Source organism: Mercenaria mercenaria, chromosome 15, assembly GCF_021730395.1.
Source record: "Mercenaria mercenaria strain notata chromosome 15, MADL_Memer_1, whole genome shotgun sequence".
Classification (NCBI taxonomy): Eukaryota; Metazoa; Mollusca; class Bivalvia; order Venerida; family Veneridae; genus Mercenaria; species Mercenaria mercenaria.
In genome coordinates, this window is record NC_069375.1 from 51,231,850 (window position 1) to 51,246,032 (window position 14,183).

The window sequence follows — 14,183 nt, forward strand, 5'->3', positions numbered from 1 at the left end:
GTCTTTTGTTCGCTTACAATAATTTTTTTTAATTACTTCCCTTTTATGTTACTATAAATAGCTTATTTAGTAACTTTAACCCTTAGCCTGCTAAATTTCTAAAATGGACTGGTCCATCATTCAATTTTGGCCATACCACTAATTATTCAAAGGGGTGTTCACTGAAAATTTACTGACTGAATAGCGAACAGTGCAGACCATGATCAGCCTGCACGGATGTGCAGGCTGATCTTGGTCTGCACAGGTCGCAAAGGCAGAATCACTTGCCGTCAGCAGGCTAAAAGTTAATATTATTGGCCGTAGGTTTACACACGGTTTACATAGACTTATATAGGGAAAAGCTTTTAAAATCTTCTTGTCAATAACCTACAACATTCAAATTTGGACCACATGTATAGTTTTGAGTGGCAAGATGAACCTTGACATGAGTTGACCTTGATTTTGACCTAGTGACCTACTTTCACATTTCTGTAGCTACAGCCTTCAAATTTGTACCACATGCATAGTTTTGTGCACCGAAAAAAAACTTTTACCTTGACATTGACCTAGTGACCTACTTTCACATTTTTGAAGGTACAGGTTTCAAATTTGGACCACATGCATAGTTTTGTGTTCAGAAATGAAATTTGACCTTGATTTTGACCTAGTGACCTACTTTCACATTTCTCAAGCTACAGGCTTCAAATTTGGACCACATGCATAGTTTTGTGTACCGAAAAAAACTTTGACCTTGACATTGACTTAGTGACCTACTTTCACATTTTTGAAGTTACAGGCTTCAAATTTGGACCACATGCATAGTTTTGTGTTCCGAAATGAAATTTGACCTTGACTTTGACCTAGTGACCTACTTTCACATTTCTCAAGCTACAGCCTTCAAATTTTGACTACTTGCATAGTTTTGTGTACCGAAATGAACTTTGATCTTGAGATTGACCTAGAGACCTACTTTCACATTTCTGAAGCTAAAGGCTTCATATTTAGACCACATGCATATTTTTGTGTTCTGAATTGAAATTTGACATTGATGTTTACCTAGTACCTACTTTCACATTTCTCAAGCTACATCCTCCAAATTTGAAGCACATGCATAGTTTTGTATACCGAAATGAACTTTGACCTTGAAATTGATCTAGTGACCTACTTTCACATTTCTCAAGCTACAGCTTTCAAATTTGGACCACATGCATGGACCACATGCACAGTGTTGTGTACCGAAATGAAATTTGACCTTGATTTTGACCTTGAGCTAGTCTTGAAATTTGGAACATTCAAAAATGGCTCAATGGTGGGTGCCAAGATGATATACTTAGGTTATTTTTAAGGTTAAAGTTTTTCGGCAACCTTTGTTTTTCTGTCATGTCTTTGTTACTATTGCTTATATCTTACTGTTAGTTCACATAAACATTGTCCAGCATACAAACAAAGTATGTGCAGGGGCTGGGCCCATTATATCCAAGGTCAAGGTCACCAAGTTGTTATACTTAGGTTATTTTTAAGATTAATGTTTTTAGGCAACCTTTGTTTTTCTGTCATACCTTTGTTACTATTGCTTATATCTTACTGTAAGTTCACATACACATTGTCCAGCATACAAACAAAGTATGTGCAGGGGCTGGGCCTATTCTACCAAAGGTCAAGGTCACCAAGGTGTTATACTTGGAATTATTATGTGTCCCCCAACCAATCTGACTAAAGTACTTGATCTTCTAAACGAAGATCTGAGAACGACCCATTCACATTCGTCTTCTGTATATTTTGGATTTCCAGTAGTGCTATTTTTATTTAATCCAATCAGACGACTTGTTCGAATGCCAAAGAGTAAGAAAAATGTGCTGTCATTCCAGGGCTCGAACCCGGGACCCCTCGCTTACAAAGCAAGTGGCCTACCGACTGAGCTAACCGGCTATCTGATACATTATAACATAAGAATTGTAAATATCAAAAGTCAAGGCTACAGGTAGATTTGCAAGATGTTGTAAGTTAGGCTCTGATTGGCTAGCGAAAGGGTCGTCAGAACGAGGCAATGAATAGGTCGTTCTCAGATCCTATGCGTAGCGTAATAGGATATGTACTTTAGTCAGATTGTCCCCCACCTATTGTTTTTGCCCTGTCTATCCGTCCATCTGTCATACTTCATTTCCGATCAATAACTGGAGAGTCATTTGACCTAGAACCTTCAAACCTCCTAGGGGGGTAGGGCTTATGGAGTAGACGACCCCTATTGTTTTTAGGGTCACTCCATCGAAGATCAAGGTCACACGGGCCTGAATATGGAAAACCATTTCCGATCAATCACTTGAGAACCACTTGACCCAGAATGTTGAAACATCATAGGATGATTGGTCATGCAGACTAGATGACCCCTATCGATTTTGGGGTCAGTCTGTTAACGATCAAGGTCACATGGGCCTGAACATGGAAAACCATTTCCGATCAATAACTTGAGAACCACTTGACCCAGAATGTTGAAGCTTCATAGGATGATTGGACAGGCAGAGTAGATGACCGCTATTGATTTTTGGGTCACTCTATTGAAGGTCAAGGTCGCAGGGGACAGAAAATGGAAATCCATTTCTGGTCAATAACTGGTGAACCATTTGATCTAGAACCTTCAAATTTCATTGGATATTAGGACTTACAGAGTAGATGACCGTTATTGTTTTTTGGGTCACTCTATCAAATGTCAAGGTCACAGGGGGCTGAACATAGAAAATTCTTTCTGATCAATAACTTGAGAACCACTTGACCCAGAATGTTGAAACTGAATAGGATGATTGGACATGCAGTGTAGGTGACCCCTACTGATTTTGGGGACACTTGATCAAAGGTCAAGGTCACAGGGGCCTGAACATGGAAAGCCATTTCTAATTCATAACTTGAGAAGCACTAGGCCTAGAATGTTGAAACTTAGTGGGATGATTGGACATGCCAAGTATATGATCCCTATTGCAGCCAACCATCAGTGTCTCTTTGACTTTCACTCCTGTCCCCTATCAACTTCTTGCCTATACGACTATGCATTGGGGGAGACATGTGCTTTTCTACAAAAGCATCTAGTTTTCATGTTAACTTTTTTCGAAAGCTTCATTTATAGACATATCTTTAGTACTTCAAAAGATAATGACTTGAAATTAAAAGTATTTCTTTATAATCATCATCTGCATGTGAATTCAAAGAAACCTGTGCTGTCCTGCTATCCTGAAAATCCCAGGAATGTCCTTGGTTTTCCTGATGTCAGGAAATAAAAGTACATATTATCCTGTTCTCAGGAAATCCCAGGAATGTCTTAAGAACCCTTTAAGTCAGGATATCCCAGGACAATTGTCCTGTCTTCAGGAAATCCCAGGAATTCCTGATGTCAGGAAGTCTCAGGACACTTGTCCTGTCTTCAGGAAATTTCAGGACATGTAATTGAATACCTTGTAAACATGATTTGAAATTCTCTTTTGTGGGAAATACAGTTAACAAATTGAATGTTAAATTTCAATATTATATACAGTAAGAATGTAAGGACTATCATTTCCAAATACATGTATTAAAAGATATTTTGTAGTTAAAACCTATCTATCATGTACATTGAAACAATACAACCTGTCATAGCAGAAATATTTTCTTGGCACATCATAAATCAGCTCAAATATGTGCACTCTAGACTCTTAATGTGCATTCATGGCAAAACATCTAGGTGAAAATACTACTATTTAGTCTAGAATCATCAAATTATGAGCTTCTTATTGAGCGAAAAGCTCATTCTAGGATCTGTTCACTAGAGTGAGACTGTTTTTGATTAGACATGTACAGATAACCTGAACTTTACTAACACATTTCACTTTTTATGCCCCCGAAGGGAGGCATATAGTTTTTGAACCGTCTGTCAGTCTGTCGGTCTGTCCGCAATTTTCGTGTCCGGTCCATATCTTTGTCATCGATGGATGGATTTTCAAATAACTTGGCATGAATGTGTACCACAGTAAGATGACGTGTCGCGTGCAAGACCCAGGTCCGTAGCTCAAAGGTCAAGGTCACACTTAGACGTTAAAGGATAGTGCATTGATGGGCGTGTCCGGTCCATATCTTTGTCATCCATGGATATATTTTCACATAACTTGGCGTGAATGTGTACCACAGATAGACGACGTGTCGCGCGCAAGACCCAGGTCCGTAGCTCAAAGGTCAAGGTCACACTTAGACGTTAAAGGATAGTGCATTGATGGGCGTGTCCGGTCCATATCTTTGTCATCCATGGATGGATTTTCAAATAACTTGGCATGAATGTGTACCACAGTAAGACGACGTGTCATGCGCAAGACCCAGGTCCGTAGCTCAAAGGTCAAGGTCACACTTGGGCGTTAAAGGTCATTTTTCATGATAGTGCATTGATGGGCGTGTCCGGTCCATATCTTTGTCATTCATGCATGGATTTTAAAATAACTACGCATGAATGTGTGACACAGTAAGACGACGTGTCGCGCGCAAGACCCAGCTCCGTAGGTCAAAGGTCCTAAACTCTAACATCGGCCATAACTATTCATTCAAAGTGCCATCGGGGGCATGTGTCATCCTATGGAGACATCTCTTGTTAATGCTGTGACTGATTTTAAAGAAAAATACTTTTCTAAATAACTTATTGTTTTATAAATCATTAAATGAAGGAGTTTATATACATGTAGTATTGTCAAATAGTTTGCTAACTTACCACAAATACAGAATATATTCCTTTTACACCACAATTACATGTGCTTAATGAAACAGTTTCTGGTAAAACATGGGTCTTCAATACAGGATGTAATTAATTAAATTTACTAGACCATTACAAGATCATGTTTCAAATTTATTACCAGATCTTTCAACCTGTATCTTTTAGAATAAGTCCTGTCTTTTTCCAGGACAATTTTTATGCTCCCGAAGGGAGGCATATAGTTTTTGAACCGTCTGTCCATCTGTCGGTCTGTCAGTCTGTCAGTCTGTCCGCAATTTTCGTGTCCGGTCCATATCTTTGTCATCGATGGATGGATTTTCAAATAACTTGGCATGAATGTGTACCACAGTAAGACGACGTGTCGCGCGCAAGACCCAGGTCCGTAGCTCAAAGGTCAAGGTCACACTTAGACGTTAAAGGATAGTGCATTGATGGGCGTGTCCGGTCCATATCTTTGTCATCGATGGATGGATTTTCAAATAACTTGGCATGAATGTGTACCACAGTAAGACGACGTGTCGCGCGCAAGACCCAGGTCCGTAGCTCAAAGGTCAAGGTCACACTTAGACGTTAAAGGATAGTGCATTGATGGGCGTGTCCGGTCCATATCTTTGTCATCCATGGATGGATTTTCAAATAACTTGGCATGAATGTGTACCACAGTAAGACGACGTGTCTCGCGCAAGACCCAGGTCCGTAGCTCGAAGGTCCTAAACTCTAACATCGGCCATAACTATTCATTCAAAGTGCCATCGGGGGCATGTGTCATCCTATGGAGACAGCTCTTGTTCTATCAAAAGTCCTGTCTTTTTAGCCCACCATCATCAGATGGTGGGCTATTAAAATCACTCTGCGTCCGTGGTCCGTCCGTCCGTCATTCCGTCCGTCCGTCCGTCCGTCCGTCCATCCGTTAACAATTTCTCGTTATCGCATCTCCTCAGAAACTACTGGGCGGATTTTGACCAAACTTTGTCAGAATGATGTATTGGTACCCTAGTTGTGTCCCCCTGAAAATCAGACTGGTTCAACAATTTATGAGTGAGTTATGGCCCTTTGTTTATTTCTGTAATTTATATAGATTTATATAGGGAAAAACTTTGAAAACCTTCTTGTCCAAAACCACAGAGCCTAGGGCTTTGATATTTGGTATGAAGCATCATCTAGTGGTCCTCTACCAAGATGATTCAAATTATTTCTCTGGGGTCAAATATGGCCCTGCCCTGGGGGTCATATGGTTTACATAGACTTATATAGGGAAAAACTTTGAAAATCTTCTTGCCCAAACCACAAAGCCTAGGGCTTTGATACTTGTAATGTAGCATCATCTAGTGGTTCTCTACCAAGTTTGTTCAAATTATCCTCCTAGGGTTAAATATGGCCCCGTCCCGGGGGTCACATGGTTCATATAGACTTATATAGGGAAAAGCTTTTAAAATGTTCTTGTCAGTAACTACAACATTCAAACTTGGACCACATGTATATTTTTGAGTGGCAAGATGAACCTTGACATGAGTTGACCTTGATTTTGACCTAGTGACCTACTTTCACATTTCTGTAGCTACAGCCTTCAAATTTGGACCACATGCATAATTTTGTGCACTGGAAAAAACTTTGACCTTTATTTTGACCTAGTGACCTACTTTCACATTTTCAAAGGTACAGGCATCAAATTTGGACCATATGCATAGTTTCGTGTTTCAAAATGAAATTTGACATTGATTTTGACCTAGTGACCTACTTCCACATTTCTCAAGCTACAGCCTTCAAATTTTGACTACGTGCATAGTTTTGTGTACCGAAAAAAACTTTGACCTTGACATTGACCCAGTGACCTACTTTCACATTTTTGAAGCTACAGCCTTCAAATTTGGACCACTTGCATAGTTTTATGTACTGAAATGACCTTTGACCTTTACATTGACCTAGTGACCTACTTTCACATTTTTAAGTTACAGGCTTCAAATTTGGACCACATGCATAGTTTTGTATTCCGAAATAAAATTTGACCTTGAATTTTGACCTAGTGACCTACTTTTACATTTCTCAAGCTACAGCCTTCAAATTTGGACCACATGCATAGTTTTGTGTACCGAAACAAACTTTGACCTTTACATTGACCTAGTGACCTACTTTCACATTTTTGAAGGTACAGGCTTCAAATTTGGACCACATGCATAGTTTTGTATTCCGAAGTAAAATTTGACCTGGATTTTGACCTAGTGACCTACTTTTACATTTCTCAAGCTACAGCCTTCAAATTTGGACCACTTGCATAGATTTGTGTTGTGTATGGAAATGAAATTTGACCTTGAGCTAGTCAATAAGTCTTGAAATTTGGAACACTCAAAAATGGCACATTGGTGGGCGCCAAGATCACTCTGTGATCTCTTGTAGTGTAAAAGTCCTGTCATCAGGACTTTTTTGCAGCCTTGCTAAAAGAATCTCAGGGTATCCCAGGATAATCCTGGGATTTCCTGAGAACAGGAAAACCTTTCTGCACGGGAAGGTTCTTGCTTAAAGATTCTCTTTTTATCCTAAAAACCGCAAACATTTTTATCTTTCAGCCAGTCAGAAATATCATTCAGAATCACCAAACTTCACATAGTTATTAAGAAGCACATGACCTTTGCTCATGCATAGTATTATCCCCCTTAACCAAGTTTAAGCAGAGTTTTTCCCTTGTTGGTTTGAAAAAATAATTAAAAATGCTTAAAAGTCAAAAAAGTGTTTCAACTAGAATCACCAAACTTCACATAGTTATTTATTAGCACATGACCTTTGCTTATACATTGTATTATCCCCCTTGACACAGCAAGTTTTTCCCCTTGATTTGGTAAAAGAAAATTGAAAATGCTTATAATTCAAGAAGCCTTTCGATTAGAATAATCAAACCTCGCGTAAAGATTAATTAGCACATGACCTTTGCTCACATGTAGTATTATCCCCCTTGACCCAGTAAAGGCAGAGTTTCCCCCCATGGTTTCTTAAAAAAAAAATTGGGATTTTTGAGTGTATCTAAGTAACCTATTGATGGATCTTCTGATGAAACTTTACACAAGTATAGATCACTATAGGGCTGTGGTGCATGTGCAGTTTAGTCAGGATCACTTCATTAGCCAGAGTAATTGTCCTGTAGGTAATTAACAATCTGTTAATGCCCACATAACAAAGTAACAATAGCATGGTTCTTTGGTACATAACTTGTGTATATCTGGAAATTAAATATCTTTAAAATATAGTCCCCTCATTCACAAAACAACTTATTTGGCAGGGGATATAAATTCACCAAATTTACTTGTTTGCATTGACTTTGGCTAATATGAGTACTGAACCCAGTTCAATATTTTTTTTTCAGTCAATCAGATTTAGGGGTGGCGGGAAAAAGAAGGGGTGGGAGGGGATGAAAATCTGGCATTTAATTTGTAGTCGCCTAAACAAAAATAATTGTTAGTTTGAACTTAAAGTAGTGCCAGGACCTTCTGAAGTAGAATATCTAGTGTCATTTTACAATAAAAATAGTCTTTGATTAAATCTTCTTCTGAAGTATTTTGTATTACATGAAATGAAAGTTTTTTTACCCTGGCGCAGTATTATTTTTATACCACACAAAAAAAGATTCTCTTGAGCTGTATTTAAAAACTAATTTCTTCTTGTTGAATTATGATATCTCTGCATGAAGAGTTTAAATCTGTCTTATAATTCATAGGCTGAGTTGAACATCATAGAGAAGTTAACAAAACTGGTACCATGTGACCATGAGGACTTGCTCAACATTACTCTACGCCTATTGCTCAACCTCTCATTCGATACGGAAATGCGCAGTAAAATGATCAAATTTGGCATCTTGCCAAAACTTGTTGGCCTACTAAGTAAGTGATATGTATTATTACATTTGTTAAGCAATAGAAATGATAAAAAGTTACGCTTTACATTAATGTTGAAAGAAAATTTATTGTTTCTTTGCAGGTTAAATTTTTAGCTCACCTGTCACATAGTGACAAGGTGAGCTTTTGTGATCACCCTTCGTCCGTCGTCAGTCCGTCCGTCAACAATTTCTTGTCTGCATGATATTAGTTTCATTTAAACAACATCTCCTCCTAAACCAACAGGCCAATTTTGATGAAACTTCACAGGGGTGTTCCTTGGATGGTCTTCTTTAAAAATTGTTCAAAGAATTGAATTCCATGCAGAACTCTGGTTGCCATGGCAGCCGAAAGGAAAAACTTTAAAAATCTTCTTCTCAAAAACCAGAAGACCTAGAGCTTAGATATTGGGTGTGAAGCATTGCCTAGTGGACCTCTGCCAATTTTATTCAAATCATGGCCCCTGGATCAAAATTGACCCCGCCCCAGGGGTCACTTGATTTTACATAGGAAAATCTTCAAAAATCTTCTTCTCAAAAACCAGAAGACCTAGAGCTTAGATATTTGACATGTAGCATTGCCTAGTGGACCTCTACTAAAGTTGTTCAAATCATGACCCTGGGGTCAGAATTGACTCCGCCCCAGGGGTCACTTTATTTTACATAGGAAAATCTTCAAAAAATTTCTAAAAATAAATCAGAAGGCCTAGAGCTTAGATACTTGACATGTAGCATTGCCTAGTGGACCTCTACAAAATTGTTCAAATCATGACCCCCAGAGTCAAAATTGACCCAGCCCCAGGGGTCACCTGATTTTACATAGAAAATCTTCAAAAATTTTCTAAAAATAAACCAGAAGGCCTAGAGCTTAGATATTTCACATGTAGCATCGCCTAGTAGAACTCTACAAAATTTGTTTAAATTATGACCCTCGGGGTCACTTGATTTTACATAGGAAATCTTCAAAAATTTTCTAAAAATAAACCAGAAGGCCTAGAGCTTAGATATTTGACATGTAGCATTGCGTTTTGAACCTCTACAAAATTTGTTCAAATCATGACCCCCGGGGTCAAAATTGACCCCGCCCCAGAGGTCACTTGATTTTACATAGGAAAATCTTCAAAAAATTTCTAAAAATAAACCAGAAGGCCTAGAGCTTAGATATTTGACATGTAGCATTACCTAGTGGACCTCTACAAAATTTGTTCAAATCATGACCCCCAGGGTCAAAATTGACCCCGCCCCAGCGGTCACTTGATTTTACATAGGAAAATCTTCAAAATTTTTCTAAAAATAAACCAGAAGGCCTAGAGCTTAGATATTTGACATGTAGCATTGCCTAGTGGACCTCTACAAAATTTATTCAAATCATGACCCCGCCCCAGGGGTCACTTGATTTTACATAGGAAAATCTTCAAAAATTTTCTAAAAATAAACCAGAAGACCTAGAGCTTAGATATTTGACATGTAGCATTGCGTAGTGGACCTCTACAAAATTCATTCAAATCATGACCCCTGGGGTCAAGATTGACCCTGCCCAACGGGTCACTTGATTTTACATAGGAAAATCTTCAAAAATTTTCTAAAAATAAACCAGAAGGCCTAGATCTTAGATATTTGACATGTAGCATTGCCTAGTAGACTTCTACAAAATTTATTCAAATCATGACCCCTGGGGTCAAATTGACCCCGCCCCATGGGGTTTCTTGATTGTAGATAGAAAAATCTTCAAAAATTTTCTAAAAATAAACCAGAAGGCCTAGATCTTAGATATTTGACATGTAGCATTGCCTAGTGGACCTCTACAAAATTTGTTCAAATCTTGTTAAAATGTTTATGCCTATGCCCTCTATGTCAAAACTTGATCATATCATTTTGAGCAATGGTACTCAGGTGAGCGATACAGGGCCATCATGGCCCTCTTGTTTATTATTGGCCATAGGGAAAAACTGAGACCACTTTTCTGTGGTACAACATGGATGGTACCTCCAATTTTTAGGTGTATTTTGACATATCTGTTAGCGATATAGGACCATCATGGCCCTCTTGTATGTTGATTGTGGCCTTTTTTAGCCCACCATCATCAGATGGTGGGCTATTAAAATCACTCTGCGTCCGTGGTCCGTCCGTCCGTCATTCCGTCCGTCCGTCCGTCCGTCCGTCCGTCCGTCCGTCCGTTAACAATTTCTCGTTATCGCATCTCCTCAGAAACTACTGGGGGGATTTTGACCAAACTTTGTCAGAATGATGTATTGATACCCTAGTTGTGTCCCCCTGAAAATCAGACTGGTTCAACAATTTATGAGTGAGTTATGGCCCTTTGTTTATTTCTATAATTTACATAGATTTATATAGGGAAAAACTTTGAAAACCTTCTTGTCCAAAACCACAGAGCCTAGGGCTTTGATATTTGGTATGAAGCATTATCTAGTGGTCCTCTACCAAGATGATTCAAATTATTTCTCTGGGGTCAAATGTGGCCCCGCCCTGGGGGTCACATGATTTATATAGACTTGTATAGGGAAAAACTTTGAAAAACCTCTTGTCCAAAACTACAGGGCCTAGGGCTTTGATATTTTGTATGTGACATCATCTAGTGGTCTTCAACTAAGATTATTCAAATTATACCCCTAGGGTCAAATATGGCCCCACCCTGGGGGTCATATTGTTTACATAGACTTATATAGGGAAAAACTTTGAAAATCTTCTTGTCCAAACCACAAAGCCTAGGGCTTTGATACTTGTAATGTAGCATCATCTAGTGGTTCTCTAATAAGTTTGTTCGAATTATCCCCCTAGGGTCAAATATGGCCCCGCCCCGGGGGTCACATGGTTCATATAGACTTATATAGGGAAAAGCTTTTAAAATCTTCTTGTCAATAACTACAACATTAAAATTTGGACATGTATATTTTTGAGTGGCAAGATGAACCTTGACATGAGTTGACCTTGATTTTGACCTAGTGACCTACTTTCACATTTCTGTAGCTACAGCCTTCAAATTTGGACCACATGCATAGTTTTGTGCACTTGAAAAAACTTTGACCTTGATTTTGACCTAGTGACCTACTTTCACATTTTTGAAGGTACAGGTATCAAATTTGGCCATATGCATAGTTCCGTGTTTCAAAATGAAATTTGACATTGATTTTGACCTAGTGACCTACTTTCACATTTTTGAAGGTACAGTCTTCAAATTTGGACCACATGCATAGTTTTGTGTTCCGAAATGAAATTTGACCTTGATTTTGACCCAGTGACCTACTTTCTCATTTCTCAAGCTACAGCCTTCAAATTTGGACCACATGCATGGTTTTATGTACTGAAACAAACTTTGACCTTTACATTGACCTAGTGACCTACTTTCACATTTTTGAAGGTACAAGCTTCAAATTTGGACCACATGCATAGTTCTATATTCTGAAATAAAATTTGACCTTGATTTTGACCTAGTGACCTACTTTCACATTTCTCAAGCTACAGCCTTCAAATTCGGACCACATGCATAGTTTTGTGTACCGAAATGAACTTTGACCTTAACATAGACCTAGTGACCTACTTTCACATTTCTGTAGCTACAGGCTTCAAATTTAGACCACATGCATAGGATTGTGTACCGAAACAAACTTTGACCTTGACATTGACCTAGTGACCTACTTTCACATTTTTGAAGATACAGGCTTCAGATTTGGACCACATGCATAGATTTGTGTTCTGAAGTGAAATTTGACCCTTGATTTTGACCTAGTGACCTACTTACACATTTCTCAAGCTAAGCCTTCAAATTTGGGCCACTTGCATAGTTTTGTGTACCAAATTAAACTTTGACCTTAAGATTGATCTAGTGACCTACTTTCACATTTCTCAAGCTACAGCTTTCGAATTTGGACCACATGCACAGTGTTGTGTACGGAAATGAAATTTGACCTTGAGCTAGTCAGTAAGTCTTGAAATTTGGAACACTCCAAAATGGCACATTGGTGGGCGCCAAGATCACTCTGTGATCTCTTGTTTCTACTCACCCTGGTGTCTGCATCACACTTTGGTATAGCTATCATTTTAAGGCATATAGAATTGAAACTTTTTTTTAGCTCACCTGTCACGAAGTGACAAGGTGAGCTTTTGTGACCCCTTGATGCTCTTCGTCCGTCGTGCGTAGTGTGTCGTGCGTAGTGCGTCAACAATTTCTAAAAAAATCTTCTTCTTGAAAACCACTGGGCAGAATTACACCAAACTTCACAGGAATGATCCTTGGGTGGCCCCCTTTCAAAATTGTTCAAAGAATTGAATTCCATGCAGAACTCTGGTTGCCATGGCAACAGAAAGGAAAAACTTTAAAACTTTAAAAATCTTCTTGTCCAAAACCACAGGGCCTAGGGCTCTGATATCTGGTATGTAGCATCATCTAGTGGTCCTCTACCAGAATTGTTCAAATTATCCCCCTAGGCTGAAATATGGTCCCGCCCCTGGGTTCACATGGTTTATTTAGACTTATGTAGGGAAAACTTTGAAAATCTTCTTGTACAAAACCACATGGCCTAGGGCTTTGATATTTGATGTGTAGCATCATCTAATGGTCATCTACCAAGATTGTTCAAATTATCCCCCTAGGGTCACATATGGCCCCTCCCCCGGGGGTCACACGGTTTATATAGACTTATATAGGGAAAACTTTGAAAATCTTCTTGTACAAAACCACATGGCCTAGGGCTTTGATATTTAGTATGTAGCATCATCTAGTGGTCCTCTGCCAAGATTGTTCAAATTATCCCCCTAGGGTCCAATGTGGCCCCGCCCTGGGGGTCCCAAGTTTTACATAGACTTATATAGGATAAAAAGTTTAAAAATCTTCTTGTCTGAAACCACAACACTTAGACCTTTGATATTTGGTTTGTAGCATTGTCTTATGGTCCTCAACCAAAATTGTCAAAAATTGTACCCCTTGTGCGAAAAGAGGCCCTGCCCTGGGGGTCCCAAGTTTTATATAGATTTATATAGGAAAAAGCTTTAAAAATCTTCTTGTCTGAAACCATACGTGCTAGGCTTTTGATATTTGGTATGCTGCATTGTCTAGTAGTCCTCTACCAAAATTATTCAGATTATGCCACTGGGGTTCAAAGAGGCCCCGCCCTGGGGTCACTTAGTTATTATGTGAGTTATATAGGAAAAATACTTAAAAAATCATCTGATCCTATTTCCAAGACTGTTTAATTATAATTACCTGATGACCCCAAGTAATATGATGTCACTTGACTGTGACCTTGACCTACTGACCTACTTTCTTGTTATCCCCCGACGAAAGTCGGAGGGATATAGTTTTGGTGTTGTCCGTCCTTCCGTCCGTCTTTCCATCCGTCCGTCCGGAGCCATATCTAGGGCCATACCAAATTGATTAATAGTTCTTCGGAAAATTTTCAAAGAAAATAGGAGCGAGCGAGCGAAATTTTTATTTTTTTTATTTTTTCTCAATTTTGATTTCTTCAGAGGCGGGTAGATTTTACATGGAGCGAGCAGGCTTTTTAAAAAAAAAATTTCCCAGCTTGGACCCTTGAGTAGGCGGTTATGGTTATGCATGAAGTTAACATTTCTTTAGAAATAACACAGAAATCAAACATTTAC

At 38.8% G+C, this 14,183-nt stretch overlaps 1 protein-coding gene across 2 annotated transcripts in view; it reads left to right on the plus strand.

Annotated features, from left to right (window-relative positions):
- The window catches only part of LOC123554364 (kinesin-associated protein 3-like), a 259,985-nt gene that overhangs the window by 113,552 nt on the left and 132,250 nt on the right, over positions 1–14,183 (plus strand). For both annotated transcript variants that reach the window (XR_008367194.1, XM_045344464.2), the window contains exon 8: positions 8,409–8,571. Coding sequence is in view for 1 of the 2 variants with exons in the window: in XM_045344464.2 (XP_045200399.1) it covers positions 8,409–8,571 (163 nt within the window). In the remaining variant the exon portion in view is untranslated. The remainder of the gene's footprint in view (positions 1–8,408; positions 8,572–14,183) is intronic.